Source organism: Bidens hawaiensis, unplaced genomic scaffold (genome assembly GCF_021521415.1).
Source record: "Bidens hawaiensis isolate Kalapana, Puna unplaced genomic scaffold, B.hawaiensis_p1.1 tig00008762_1, whole genome shotgun sequence".
Lineage (NCBI taxonomy): Eukaryota > Viridiplantae > Streptophyta > Magnoliopsida > Asterales > Asteraceae > Bidens > Bidens hawaiensis.
The window spans coordinates 982,948-998,428 of record NW_027491632.1 but is presented as its reverse complement, the minus strand read 5'-3'; the positions used below and the strand labels follow the sequence as shown (position 1 = coordinate 998,428).

General features: G+C 42.9%; 2 protein-coding genes across 2 annotated transcripts; both read right to left on the bottom strand.

The window, feature by feature from the left end:
- Positions 1-1,160: 1,160 nt before the first annotated feature.
- On the bottom strand, positions 1,161-2,826 carry LOC143529909 (calmodulin-binding protein 60 A-like). Its single transcript, XM_077025594.1, has 4 exons — positions 2,126-2,826; positions 1,854-2,014; positions 1,717-1,788; positions 1,161-1,640 (listed from the first exon to the last, which is right to left on the bottom strand). The coding sequence occupies exons 1-4, from the start codon at positions 2,199-2,201 to the stop codon at positions 1,437-1,439; spliced, it is 513 nt and encodes a 170-aa protein (XP_076881709.1). The 5' UTR covers positions 2,202-2,826; the 3' UTR covers positions 1,161-1,436.
- An 8,053-nt stretch (positions 2,827-10,879) lies between these two features.
- On the bottom strand, positions 10,880-14,788 carry LOC143529894 (uncharacterized). Its single transcript, XM_077025577.1, has 2 exons — positions 13,964-14,788; positions 10,880-10,894 (listed from the first exon to the last, which is right to left on the bottom strand). The coding sequence occupies exons 1-2, from the start codon at positions 14,786-14,788 to the stop codon at positions 10,880-10,882; spliced, it is 840 nt and encodes a 279-aa protein (XP_076881692.1).
- Between the last annotated feature and the right edge of the window lie 693 nt (positions 14,789-15,481).

The window sequence follows — 15,481 nt, the reverse complement described above, 5'->3', positions numbered from 1 at the left end:
GGAAGAACTAATTTGAAAATTGAGTAGGATCCGCCATTGACAGGTGAGGATCAATCATTTGGACGTAATCCTTCGCTACCAATGGAGGATTAGGAACAACAATGTAAAGTCCCGTTTTTATTCCGTTAGCTTCAAACTCACGACAAGCATAAATTCCTTCAAAGCTGTCATCTGCCATCTAACTTTAATGTATGCATGCATAAATCCCTTCAAAGCTACATGTTGCAGGTTTGAAGGGATTTATGCATACTATATTAAAATTAGATGGCAGGTAAAACTGTTTATTAGATGGCAGATGCATGCATACATTAAAACGAGGCTAAGTTTGAAGTTATACGTCGACTAAGTTTGAAGCTAACGGAATAAAATCGGGGTTTTAAAGTGTTGTTTCTAATCCTCCATTGGCAGCAAATGAATAGTCCCAATGATTGATCCTCACCTGCCAATAGCGGATCCTACTTCATTTTCAAACTAGTTCTTTCTAATCCTCTGCTAGCAGCTGTGGATACACCCTTTCCCTTTTTTTTTTTTTTTACTTTCCCCGCTTTTCTTTTTTATTTGTAAATAAACACCATTTTGAAAAAGAAAAAATTCGCTTCCGATTACTCCATTCTTCACGACCATTTCAAACTGTTTGACTGGCCCCACTAACTTTTGACTCGCTGACCTGGTGATCCATTTGATTTTTGACCCGGATCTGAATTAACCCGACAAGTCGACAACAATTATTATGTACCTAGTATTGAGAAATCGTTTCACTAAATTTGATCGAAATTTCTCCTCCTTGTATTCAATCCCTTTACTCATGCATTTGTCGTTTTCTTTGACCCACTCATCAATTGCTTATCATCATGTGCTTTAATTCAAACTTCAAAGAGAGCTTTAAAAGAAAGAGAATTGAAAAATTGACGGGAATTTTATTTTATAGAAAGGGAATATATGCAAGACTTAGATGTATAAAAAGGTTGTGGCTGTGTGCGTGACAGCCTTTCATTTGTCTTTTAAGTATTAGGTCTTTAAAATTAAAAAGAAGGTTCAACATGGAAAAACAAAAATAAGATTTGCCTGTCTTGTTAATATATAAATATCATCAGACCAATATTCAAGTGTAATATTTAATTATCTGGTTAAAAAATAATAATATCATTAATTCATGATCATCATATGTATCAAGTAAGGTTAATAAATATACTTATCCATCATTTTCATTTGCTTTAAATTTTAACCCATATGACTCTCCTCTTATAAGAAACTAACATCATATCGGACCAGATCCATTAGTCTACAAGTGTTGCACGCGGACCACTCACCTAGATTCTTGGCTTCTTATTAAAAGATCCAAGAACCTTTTTATTTCGAGCCATATATCTTTTCTAAGACATGCATGTGACTATATATTGTCCTACTTTCTCAATTCACATGGTCTTAAAAGTGGTTTATAAATTAGTCGACAGGTCCAAGTAGCTGACTGCACTCTCAAAATATTGATCAAGATCCAACTGATCAAAGGTCATAGACATCATGTCATTTGATGATGGACTGGCTTCAAAAAGGCCGAGTTCGGTGCCAGGATTCTGATCAACCTGCGACGCCTCGTCCGATTCTTGGGTGGTAGATCCAACTGATCCACACACGTTACACTACCAAAAACATTAACATACCTTGTAAACAACTTCATAATATTTGCACATAATTCACCGTTAAATAAATCAATACCTTTTTATCCGAAATGGATGTTTTTGCGTGACGAACAGTCACCTCCCATCTTTTGCCGGTGCTACCATAGATCTACAATCAATATCATCATTAGTTTCTTTTAGGGTTTATTTTTGTGTGTGATGAAAACTTTTTACCTTTTGGAGAGCTACCGGGTTTGAGGAGAGTCTATCAAGAAAATCCTTAACGGTCATGATTTTTTCATGCTCAAGACGCTTACGAAGCTTGCCGTTTCTCCCAACGTTTCTTAATCTTGACACCTTATCGGCTAGTGTAACCGATCGGTTCTTACTAATTACTACACAAAATAAGTATTCTCTTTAGTATGCAAGTGTTCACATAGGTTTACATATCACATTTCAAACTAGCAATTAATTTCTTTAAACCAATCAATTCAGTAATTACTTACATTCATTGCATCGATCATTGGCTTCAAAAGGATCGGTAATAGCCTCTTTGATGTCATAGGAACCATCGTCAATCATGGCTCCCAACAGAAACTTGGACTTTCTAAGATTATTTTTATCATGTTTGATCCAAATCTTTGGGAAAGTGCCTCTCCCATGTACAAGATTGAAAGAAAGATTACCTTGAAGAATGTTTTTCTTGTTTCTCCAGTCGGTGATTATGCTGTCTTTGAATTGTAAAGATGTCCAAACGCCACCAAAATCTTCTGGAAGAAGTACCACCCTCACTCTCTTTGAAACATCGACTATTTTATTAGTCTCGTTATCAACCAATATAACATCAATTGGCTCAGATCCACCACTTGATTCCCCTCCGATCGCTTTTCCGGTGAACACAGGAGAAGCAACCCCGGTTGAAAAGATTAGCTTATAGGTTTTAAGTTCTGAAACTAGAGATAATGCCTCCTTGTCCTGTTCAGTAATAAATTTAAATTGTATTCTCAATACATATTCAAAACCCTAATCCAGAATATAGTGCTTAAAGATGTGTGATGTATACAGACAAATTATGTCAATTCAAAAATACATTTACTTTATGGACTAAAAACAAGATTCAAATTTGTTTTTAAACCGATCAATAAAGGAGGATATATTTAATAACTTACAAGTGGCCATGTTGTGAATTGAACTTTTTATGAAAAGATCAATATTTTTTCTATTTCTAGCCATCAACTCAACTAGTTTAATAATAGCTCTAGGTTAACATATAATTGAAGGCTTCAAACATTTTATTAAACTCAGTTAACATATAATGGATGAATTTTGATAACGTACCCACAACAGTAAAATATTCGAAAAATAACTGGATTTTATGATTAACAATTCGTGAGTTCTCCGGTGAGATGGTAAAATATTCTCAAAATTTTAATTGAAATATTCCGAACAAACCAACGGATAAGAAAATGTTTATGCAGAAGAGAAAAACATAAACTCACATGATAAGAATGAGCCATGTGCCCTAAATAGGTTGTTTCTCTCTCACCTGAGAGAAAAAAATACATATATAAGTTACATATAGAATTCTGGAGATAGAAGATAGAGATCGATCATGAATAAAAGCACTTATGCTATAATTAATATTTCATGTGTATGTTTTTAAGGAAGAGTTTAAAGATTTCGGAAACCAAAGGCTAAGGGTAAACGCTTTCGAGACTTATTGGATTTAGTTTATAAACTGTTAGGGTTTCAAGATTTTGAAGAAGATATGTAAATGAAGATGCCAGTTCGCAATGGCTAAATGATCTTAAATATATACGAAAGTATTATCAAAATGCAATTTAAAGGAAATTAAGAGGAAAATTCAAACACGTAAGAGGTAATTTCCAAGAGAAATATGTTTGAACTTTGAACAGCACACCAACATTTGCCATGCATAAAAGTCAAGCTCAAGAGACCACCACCGCGAAAGATTGTTGTTGAAGAAACACGGACCTACTCCCCTTAATGGGTCTTAGGTCCAATGAGTCAACAGGGTAGGATACGGTTAACTGCCAATACAATACGAACCCAATTACCAAAGTCCAGTGACGTGAACCTGCAAAAGAGACACCGTGAGCTCGTTACGGGAAGGACAAGAGGGGGGTCTTCCCGTAACCACCATCCGGCGTGTGAATAAGTACAATTCTGATGAAGATAAACTACTTAAGTAAATTGAGAGAGTTCATTGGGAGTGAATGAATACCTCATGATGATCGAGAGAGTATTCATAGCTGAAGGGTGTGGGAAGGTGATTGGGCCAGCTGTCCTTTTAGAAGATGCTCTTGTAACCAACTGGACACGTGTCCCCGTACCATAGGCTAAGTTTATACGTTGCATGTGCATGTATAACAACTTGGACACGCGTCTCTCTGATATTGGCCGATAGATAACATTGGCCATGTGCACAATTATAATGGCCTTGCCAAGTGTCGCTAATTGGTTGGTCGAGGGATCACGTATTGCCCAAGAAAGCATCTTGATAGATCTTCTAGAAGGTAATTAATTATTGACAGCTGTCCCAGGGCATTACCTCGTAGTTATTTACGCGGGCGGATGTTCTGTCCTGCGGATGACTTTTGAGGGTGCCAGGATGTTTCCGCATGCCTTGCGGGGATGTTTCTCCCTCCAATAATTATGCGGGTGGTTCATATGTCCCGCGGGTGTCTTATGAGGGACTTCTGGTTAACCCGCGGGTAGAACTCAAGGGTATTTGGGTCTTTTTGGTACCCTACCTCTATAAGTCCTCCCAGTCCAGTATTTCTTCCGTGTGAAGTATTTTATGCAGGTGAAATTCTGGACTTAATGCATATTTGGGGGTTTTTATTTTTGCAAGTTGGTAGAAAATATCTTCTGTTGCTGTGGATAATCATGAAAAAGGACAAGTTGACCACTCGCAAGTGCGTGTGCAGGTGACAGGACATGTTTGACGGCTGTCACTGTACCCGACTGTACCACTTTTTGCCTTTTTCGAATTTCCTGCGTGACGTGGCAATTACTCATTGGGGCGGTTTTTCTCTCTCGACTTTTCACATCCCATCGCATTAATTGCGATGAGTATAAATAAAGGGAGTTAACTTCTTTTTGAAGTTTTATCGCCTTTGAACTTTGAATATTAACTTGTTTTCTTTCTCTGAAACTTTCGATTTATTTACTCAATCTTCTTTGAAATTATTCGGTAGTATTGTTATAATGACAAGTACTATGGCTGAAGTTGACGAGATAGATATTCAATGGGACCTGGATGAATATCAAAAACTCGTCGAGATGTATGGTATTCCACCAGAATGGGGACCGGAGTTTCCTTCTGCCGGTTCTATTGCCAGCTTTCCTCCTCCTGGGAAGATGACTTTATATGCCGATTATTTTGTCCATGGGAACTTTCGCCTTCCCATCACAAAATTTTTCATGCGAGTTATAAAAGCATATGGGATTCACTTATCCCAGCTTCACCCTCGCGCCGTCATGCGAATTCGTCACTTTGAATTTGTGTGTATGGCACATGAGATAGTGCCCCGATTGGATCAGTTCGTTGTATTTTATAAGATGGCTAGTCGAAATGGCTGGTTTACTTGCCATACTTTGACTAACAGGGTTATCGGTCACGAGACCGAGGTGATTTCCAAGGACTGGAAGAAAATTTTTTTCTGGGTGTCTGAGGACGTGGTGTCGGAGACCATGGTTCGCCGTTCGGGCAACGAGGCCCTTCTTGACGTTACTCCGGCTGCCCATGAGAAGGGTGACTGGTTACACCGACTGACTTCCTCATCAACTCCGATGCGAGCGCTTCCTGTGGAAGCCCTTGTATGGGCGGGCTTAAGCCGCTTGTGGCCTTCTCCTTACATGGAGCCCGTTTTCATCGGGCTCGATGGCCGTAATTTTATTACTCTGTTCTTTTTCTTTTTATTTATGAGGTTACTTTATTGAGCTCTACACTTATTTTTCAGGTCCGGGGTCAATGCTGGATGCTCTGTATGATAACAGAGGCTGTGTGGGAAAGAATATTCGCGATGTGAAGGACACGCCTATCCTCGAGAAGACTGCTAAATACTTTCTTTTCCCGGTGAAGGTGCGCACCGATCCGATCGTCACGGATGCCACCTTCGAATCAGGTGCGTACATCCTGAACCCTCCTCCTCTAAATGCTATGACCTCTGATGGGGCGATCGTCATTCTGTCGTCTAGTGGGATTCTGACACCCTCGAAGGAAGAAGTTCTAATGAGACCCCTGAAATTTCATCTGTCTCACATTTATTGACAGAACTATACCGGAAGAGGTCTCTTCATGCTTACCAGGCAAGTGACGCGGGCGCTAGCTCTGTGGATGCCGGGAAGGAGCCTAAGACAAAGAAACAGTGGACATGTCGTCCAAAGAAGTCACTGCCCAGCCTTGCTGAACGTCTCGGGACGGTGACTGGTAAGTTTCCGCTATGCATTTGTGTTACTTTCTGAAACGTGATCAAATCCCAATTTTCGTATGCAGACTCGTCCATTGTTGGGGATAATGTGACCTAGAGGCTACCGACACCAACGCACAACACTGAGAAACAACTATCTCCTCCCTCGAGGAAGAGACGGACAAACCTGCTACCCCTCCAACTGAGACAAACGTGGAGGGGTCCAACGTTCAACAAGTGGTTAACGAATCCCTGGATTACCTCTTTCAGGGTGGGGGAGCCACTGGGTTTCAGAGTGATAATCCTGAAGTCACCGCAGAGGGCTTCAGGATCCATGAATCTCCTTCACGTTCTCCTCTTTGATTTTATACTACCTCCTCACCCATCACTACGGGTGAAGGGGGTAATTTCCAATTTGGACCATTTGTTCATGAGGTCGGGGGGGGGGGGGGATCCTCACAAGGTGCTCCGCAACAATCGTTTACGGCCCCGACCCGCCTTGAGACCTCAGGCTCCCAATATTTTGGGGATGTCGTTTTGCGGAGTGACTATGACTTGTTCGTCCCTCCTTGAAAAATTGTCAACGGGTCTCGGTTTTCTAATACCGGGACCTGTATGAGCTTTATCAAACACTGCGTGCCGCCTGCTGAGATGGCACACCAGCAAACCCGCTCCCGCCAAGAGCTCCACACCGACTTATCCGTTTCTTTGACTTACAGCTTAGCTTGTTGTCAAGAGTTCTTACGCGAATGGCGTACCATGGGAGGGAAACTGGGCGAAGCTTCTCGGGCTATAGATGTTGCCAAGAAGGAAGCTGAGGAGCATCGTAAAGCAGCGAGTTCAGCTAGGTGGAAACAAACTGATGCCGAAGTTGAACTCCAAAAAGAAAGAGATCGAAATGTTGATGCTGCTAAACGATGGAAAGAGGCATGCGAGAAGCAAAACGCTGTTCTTGAAGCTGCCTGAGCTGAGACTAAGAAGAAGAAGGATGAGTTGGAGCGGGCAAACGAAGAAGTGACCCACCAAGGCACCCGGATCCAAGAGCTGAAAGATGAGTTAAGACCACAGAGAGAGCAATCGGAACTTAAAGACAAAACCATTACTGATATGCAGTCCGCATATGACTCCTTGCTGCAATCCCGTTCAAAAGCCGAGACCCGCGCCACTACCAAATTGCAGGTGCTTCGGAGTAGGGCGGAGAGTGTTGAGTGTGATCGGCAATGGTTCCTCAACCGAGGCCTTGACTCTGTAAGTTTTTCTTACAGGTTTATTTTTGTGCACTCTATGTTTTCCATGCTAATATATTTCTTGTATTCTATTGTCAGATCATCCGCTGTGTCAAGAAAAGCATGGAGCTTACTGATTGCTTTGTGAATCTGACGACCGTTTCGGAAGGAGTTGGCCGGGTGAAAGGCTTTAATGAAGCGGTGGCGTTTGCTCAGTCTGGACAATCTTTTGAAATCCACCTGCTTCACGGCCTTGATGCGAAGCAAGAGTTGGATATGCGGGTCAAGGAGTATGACGACCTCGTCTTCCCGCTGCAGAATATGCTTCCGGAGTTCGCCTTGGCTGAAGATGGCGTGAAGCTGCTGCGAATATACATAGATGAATGCTCCGGAAGGCATATCAGCCCCTAATCCATAAGTTTAGTTCTGTAGGACTTGTAATTATTCTTCATATTTTGTAATCACTTTTTTGGATATTAATATAAAAATTTTTTGCCTTGGAACAATATTTTGATTGTGAAATAATATCTTTTGCGAGATATTTTTAAGTTTGAATATTGTGTAAATTAGATGATATTGGTGACGTGGCAGATAGAGAATTTTAAGCGGTGGCTGACAAGACACGTATAGCGCCTTTTTGACAGCTTGTGAACGTTTTTTTTCGAAACTCCCGCCTGACGTGTCGATCATCCCATGGTCCGCACTTTCTCTTTCTTCTGTCAGTCAGACGGACACATTTATTGCGATGGGTATAAATAAGTCCTTGATGTCTCTGATCCATTCTTATCATTATCAGATTTTCCTTTTTAATTAAATCACAGAGCTCTCAGAACTTTGCTTTCCTATACCTTGCTTTATATTTCATTCAAATGGCAGGCCATAAGAAAAATCCTCCCGCTATCCATGAAGTCGGGTGTGATATTAAAGAGAAGGATTTCGAAGATGTTAAAAACGTATATGGTTTTGCACCAGAGTGGGAGGCCGAACTTCCGGCTAAAGGTGCAGTTGCCACGGCGCCGCCGGCGAAGAAGATAGCCGTATACCTTGACCATTTTACTACGGGTAACTTCCGGCTACCCGAGACGAAATTCGTTCTGTCTGTTCTGAGGGCCTATGGGCTTCATTTATCCTAAATTCACCCACTTAGGATGTTGAGAATTCGACACTTCGAATTCTGTTGCCAATCTCATAACTATGACCCGTCCGTCAACATGTTTGTCATTATTTACAAGATGACGTACCGTGAAGGATGGTACGGTTTCGCCACTACCGGAAAGGGTCCGATTGGCTTAGAATGGATCCGGAGTATCCATGGGTGGAAATCCAAGTTCTTTTGGATCCGGGAGGATGTTCTCCCCTTCACAATGGCCCGACGGAAACTAGAAGACGCGGCCCCCGATATTCCCGTTATTGAATACGAGGGTCATAAATGGTATGACACTTTGACCCAAAAACCAACACCCATGCGCCCCATTCATGAGGGAGCGATGGTATATGAGAGAATGATCCGGTTGTGGCCGTTTCCTACCTTGGAGCCTTACTATGAGAATTTTGACGGAAGTAAGTTTTTTCTTGTTACATTCCGGATTTCGGTTTCCTTTCTTTGACATTTGGCAATTACAGGTGAAGGTACAGTTTTCTCCACTCTTTTGGACAAAGTAGGGGGCATGATGGTACGTCGCCCGATTACTCGTCAGGACGTACCCTTCTTGGAGCGCACGCGGAATAATTTCCTTTTCTTCGCCACACTTACTCCGGAGCCTATTGTTTCTGAGGCAATGTATGCTCGAGGTGAGGAGTTTGTTTTGAAGTGTGAAGGTATTCTCCAACCCCGACCTATAACTGCCGCTACTTCGAGCGGAGTGATAGTACTTCTTTCGTCTAGCGAAGAGTCATCACTCTGCGAAGGAGAGTTATCAGTTGGTGCTATTAACCCGTCGCATTCAACTATAGGTTTGACCTGCAAGCAAGATTCTAAGGCCACCGCCGATCCATCAACAGGTGAGGAAGGTGGTTCTCAATCCGTTGAGGGTGAACCTCAGGCTACGGACGCGGGTGCTTCGAAGGCCACTGGCAAACGGAAAGCACAACCTTCTGATGCCGCGCCTCTCAAAAAAAAAAGAAGAAGAAGGAGAAGGCCAAAGTCCTGGATTTAGGGGCTCGCCTTCAGGAGATTTCCGCCCAAGATGTTTCTTTGGGTATGATTATTTGTTTCTAACCCTCATGATTATGTTTGGCCTGCTTCTAATTAGTTCTGACTGTCGCTTCTTAGTGGCCCTAAAAGATTTATTTGAAGATGTTTCAGGTTTAAAGAGTTCAACTGCTACACGACTTCCGACTCCACCATCCTCACCATTAAACACTTTTCAAGATCCGATCCATTTGTCGGATACTTCTCCTATCAGGGAGAAAGAGGTTGGTGACGCACATCTCCACCTCGTCACGAACATCACTTCAGAAATCAGGGTGGAGTTAGTGTTTTTAAATATGGGGGGGCAGACTTCTTCACCTTGCGTGGGAGAAGATACTGCTCCGCATAATCCTCAATGGTCACTGCACCGGAACTCAGTACTAAGCGACGCAGATGTATGCCATGAATATATGCAAGAAAGTCTCCCTCCCGCCGAGAGGGAACGACAACGCCGTTGCATTCGCCAGGAACTACTAGACTCAAATTCTTATCACATGGCGAATAATGTTTCCACCAATCAAGAAATACGCCGTGACTGGTTGGCTATGAATGGGGAATTAGATGAAACAGAGCTTAAGTTACTTGATGCCAAGAAAGAAGCTCTTAAGGCGTTAACCGAAGCTCGGGAGAGTCATCGAGCTATGGAAGCTGAGAAAGCCAATCGCCTTGTCGCTGAGGAAGCCAAGGCTGTTCTCCAGAAACAACTTGACGAACAAGCTGAGCTAATAAAGACCCTTCAGGTTGACTCAGCGGCCAAGGACAAACACTTATCCGACCTTAGCGCCAAGAATCAAGACCAAGCATTGGAGTGTGCTGGTCATAAGATGGATCTTATCCGGGCTAAGGCGGATAAGAAGTGGCTTTTGACGACGGCAATTCCCAAGGTATTAAGTCTTCTGCGTGATACAAACAATTTGAGCTTATCCGTACTTATGCATGTTTATATGTCTTTGCGTCCAAACAGGCTGGCCGTCAGATAGGCTTTGAGGAAGGTTACAATTTTGCCTCGGAAGGTAAGCTTCCGGAAGAGTATATCCCTGCCGGACGGGATACTGCTGCCATTCTTATTGAGAAGACGAAAGCTTTCGATACATTGAAGTTTTCCCTTTCTGAACATATATCCGAACTTCCGGATAAGGAAGACGCAATGGAGCAGCTGAAGGAACTACTTGACCTTGATGAGGAAGATCAAGATGAAGTAGATGATAATAATGCGGGGGGAGAAAATGTCGCCCCGTAAATGTATATATATCTTCCTTGTAAATATTCTTCCTTGTAATCTCTTTTGACCAATAATAAGAAGTTTTATTTTCTTCTGGTGCAGTTTGTTTTACGTGCTATAATATAAGTGTCTCTCCGGAACTTCGTTTTTGTCAATAAAATATTACAAACAAAATGTTTATGAGATTAATCGGAAAGTTTCTATAAATCAGGCATAAGCCGCATTACAATAAATGAAACACCGAGATATCTACTAGTCTAAGTGGGCACGCAGACCAAAATAAAAGAACAATTAGGACTGCTACATATAGCATTTTTTTCAACTGTGCTGCATTCCACGCTTGAGGGATCTCAGCCCCGTCCAGTTTTTCTAACTTGTAGGCACCTTTGGACAATACTTGTTTGATTTTATAGGGTCCCTCCCAAGTCGGGGCCAACTTGCCCGGAGGCTCCTGGCCGGAAGCCTCGTTGTTGCGGAAGACGAAGTCTCCCGCATCGAACTCACATTTTTGGACCCGCGAGTTATAATACTTCTGAAGCTAACGTTTCTAATTATGCTCGTGGATCTATGCTAGTTCTCTTCTTTCCTCAAGTAGATTAAGATGCATCCGGAGTTCGTGATCATTATCATCAATTAATAGAACTCTGGCAGATGGAATCCCGATTTCAGCATGAATCATGGCATCAGTGCTGTAGGTTAGATTAAAGGGCGTGTCCGAATTACTGGAATTCTTTTGGGTGCGGAAGGCCCATAGTACGTGGGGCAGTTCGTCAACCCAGCCCGTCCGTTTAGTTCCTAGCCTTGCCTTTAACCCTTCTTTGATAGTTCGGTTGGTTCTTTCGACCTAACCGTTTGCTTACAGATGGGCCACGGATGTGAAAGTTTGAATGACTTGAAGTTCTTTCAACCATTCTTGCAATCCGCTATCAGCAAATTGGGTCTCATTGTCACTTACCAGTTCTTGCGGAAGACCAAACCGGCAAATGATGAATTCCCACATGAATTTCTTCATACTTGATGCCGTTATCGATACAACCGGTTTGGCTTCCACCCATTTGGTGAAGTAATCAATGGCCACTATCAAAAACTTAACCCGTCCAGGGGCTTCCGGGAATGTTCCACAATGTCTATAGCCCATTTCTGAAACGGCCAGGCAGATGTCACCGGAATCAGGTCATTTTTATGGCACAGGGTGTTGGGGGAATGGCGCTGGCAGGAATCACACTTTCTGATTTCTAGCACAGCGTCTAAATGCATGCCCGGCCAGTAGTACCCTGCGTTCATGAGCTTCGCAACTGTCATACTCGGACCCACGTGTAATCCACAAATGCCTTCGTGAATTTCTCGGATTAGATAATTTGCGTCTTCCGCATCTACACAACGTAGTAGCAGTCCGAGGAATGATCTCCAGTATAAAATGCCATCATTCTGTTGGTAATTCAGAGCTTTGTGCTTGATCTTCCGCGCCTCAGCCTTTACTGATGGGAGAATTTCGGAAGATAAGTAAGCTTTGATCGGTGTCATCCATGATTCAACACCCGTTTGGATTACCAAAACTTGATTTTGAGGAACGGACGGATGATCCAAGACTTCAACACGAATGTCTTTAGCAAAGTGTTCGAAATTTGTCGAAGCTAGCTTGCTAAGAGCATCCGCAGATTATTCTCGCTCCTTTTGATGTGGAAAATGTTGAAGGAGGAGAATTGTCGGATTAAGTCCTTTGCCTGAGAGATAAGAAGCCATGATGTCGCTTTTTGCTTCATATGTTCCATTCATCTGTCCTGCAATCATCACGGAGTCCACCCGTGCTTCCAAATGTTTCACCCCCAGCTTTTTGGCTATCCGCAGGGCCGCTAAGAAGGCTTCGTATTCTGCCTCATTGTTAGTACTTTTGAAGTCTAACTTTATGGCATATGTGAATTTGTGGCCTTCGGGATTGACTAGCCGGAGACCTGCACTAGATCCTTCACTGCTTGAAGCTCCATCCGTGAACAGTGACCAAATTTGCCCTTGTTCCGGAGGTGCTTGGGGTTGTTGCTCGATTAAGCATTCTTGTTCTTTGTGCTGTGGGACTTCTGTGACGAAGTCCGCCAGTACTTGCCCTTTGATTGCTGGTCTGGGTTTATACTCTATCGAGTGTTCACCCAATTCGATGGCCCACTTTGCCAGCCTTTCGGACAATTCGGGCTTACTCAACACGTTCTTGAGTTTGTATCCAGTTAACACATTGATGGGATGACCATGGAAATATCTGTGGAGCCGTCGGGCTGCGTAAACCAATGCTAAGACGAGTTTCACTAACATCGAATATCTGGTTTCTGGGTCTGACAATGTCCGACTGACATAATATATTGGGGGGGGGGGGGTTTCCTGTCTGTCAATAGAACAGCTCCTACAGCAATGTCAGACGCCGACAAATATAACGTTAATAATTCTCCCGCGTGGGGAGCTGTTAACGTGGGTAGCTCCATTAAACACTTTTTGACTTCCTGGAATGCCTGTTCGGCCTCCAGAGTCCATCTGAACTGCGCTTTTTTGAGGCAGTTCCTCAATGTTGAAATGAACGGATAAGACTTAGCAGCGTGGTTTGCCAAACACCTATTCAACGCTACTAATCTATCGCTAAGTGTTTGAACTTCTTTGAGGGATGCGGGAGATGGCATGTGGGCTACTGCTTGAACTTTGTCCGGATTTGCCTTGAAACCCGTGCCTGTAACGATTACTCCGAGGAACTTTCCTTCCACCATCCCGAAGGAACACTTTGCTGGATTCAGCTTCATATTAATGCTTCTCAAAGTTTCAAAAGTTTCCTCGATGTCCCTCAGCATTTGATCTTCCTCGATACTTTTTATCACCAGATCGTCCATGTAGACTTCCAGATTTCGACTTATCTGACTTTTAAAGGCTTGATCCATTAGCCTCTGGTATGTGGCACCCGCATTCTTTAACCCTAAGGGCATCATTCTGTAACAGAATGTCCCTTGGTTAGTATGGAATGCTGTCTTGTCCTCATCACCCGCTGCCATGTGGATTTGGTGATAGCCCTTATATGCGTCGAGGAAGCACTTGAATTTGAATGGTGCCACAGCATCCACCTTTAAGTCGATCTCCGGTAATGGATAACAGTCTTTTGGACATGCTTTGTTTAAATCTTTATAATCTATGCACATCCTCCACGTTCCATTGCTTTTCGGGACAATCACTGGGTTGGCCACCCATGTTTGATATTTTATTTCTCGAATGATCCCTGCGTGGAGGAGATCTTGCACTTGCTCGTTCATGGCTTTTGTTTGCTCGGGGCCCATTTTTCGTTTCTTTTGCACGATTGGGGTGATTAATGGATTCACCTTCAATTTATGCTTCGAAATGTTCCACAGGACACCGGTCATGTCCGCGGGTCGCCACGCGAAAATGTTTATGTTTTTCATCAGCAATTGCTTTAAAAAAGTCCGCACTATCTCAGAAATGGCTGGACCAATTACCACGGTTTGATCGGGGAATTTCTTGTTTAAAACCCACTTCTCTAGTTCAACCCTCTGAGTTTGCTTTGGAACTTTGCTTGGCTTTGAACTTTCAGTTGCAAAAAAATGTCGATTAACATGGATTATTGCCACACCGGTGCGAATAGGAACCCCTACTGCACCGTGAGCTGTGGATGGGTGAGCGTTGAAGTCACCAATAGCTTCCCGTCCGAGGATGATATCATGTTTAGATGTTGCTGGTAATACTAAGAATTCAACTTCTTCAGTTCTTGAGTGGACCCCATCACTGAGTGTGACCGGGAATGAAATAACATCCCGTGGGTGGATTATTTCCCCACCAAACCCAGAAACAGAAGCATGAATCGGCATTAATCTTTCTTTATCATCTTCCTCAAGCTGTTCGAAGCACTGTTCGTACATGATGTCAGATGTACTACCAGTATCAAAGAACACATATTGCGACCGATAGTGTCCAAACAAAGCAGTAATTATCAAAGGATTCTTATTGCACGGTCCTCCCCTGATAAGTGGAAAAATGACTGGCTCGTTCTTCCATTCCTCTTCCGCAAACTCTTTCCTCTTACCACTGATCTGTTGACCTTCCTGAATCATGTGGACGTTCAAATCTTTTATTTGCCTTTTGGCCGGACCCTGGTTATCCTTTGCGGGGGGTTTACCAGTCCCTGGTCTTACACTTTTGACCAAATGATCTAACTTCCCGTTTTTACAGCTGCTTTTATTTCATTCCTTAGGGCTACACACTCGTTCGTATTGTGCCCTATGTCATTGTGGTACGTGCAATGTTTTTTATTATCGAGGAACGACTTCCTCGGTATTGGTTGTGGTTTGCTGAAAGTCAAATTCTCCATAGTGAGGATCTCTGAGGGAGTCTTTGACAACTGAGTCCAACTGCTGTTGGAAGACTGCGCTGGAAAATTACGCTTGTTCTTCTTTCCAATCAAAGATCTCGCATCAAACTGCTTTGGTTGAATAGTGGTCGGTTGCAGTCTTGACCAGATTGTTCCCTTAGCTTGTCTATTTGGTCTTGGAGTCTGGAACTCGACCCTTGGTAATTGCTTCTAACTACTGGACCCCAAAGTTTTCTCAGTTCTAGCGAACAACTTTGCTGCTTTCATGATTTCGTCCCAAGACTCCGGCATTCCGTCTTTTCCGGTTAGCATTCGAATCAAGGCGTCACTATGGACATTTTTGCGGAATGCTCCCCGCAGCATGTCTTCACTGACCCCTCCGATGTTAAGGCTCTCATTGTTAAAATGGGTAATGAATTCCTCAATGGACTCATTA

Excerpts from the sequence above, each read along its gene's own strand:
- LOC143529894 (XM_077025577.1), bottom strand. The coding sequence starts at position 14,788 with ATGATTCAGGAAGGTCAACAGATCAGTGGTAAGAGGAAAGAGTTTGCG.
- LOC143529909 (XM_077025594.1), bottom strand. The coding sequence starts at position 2,201 with ATGATTGACGATGGTTCCTATGACATCAAAGAGGCTATTACCGATCCT. Across the intron at positions 1,789-1,853 it reads ACCCGGTAGCTCTCCAAAAG|ATCTATGGTAGCACCGGCAA; the intron begins GTAAAAAGTTTT and ends TATTGATTGTAG. Across the intron at positions 1,641-1,716 it reads CATCCATTTCGGATAAAAAG|TGTAACGTGTGTGGATCAGT; the intron begins GTATTGATTTAT and ends TGTTTTTGGTAG.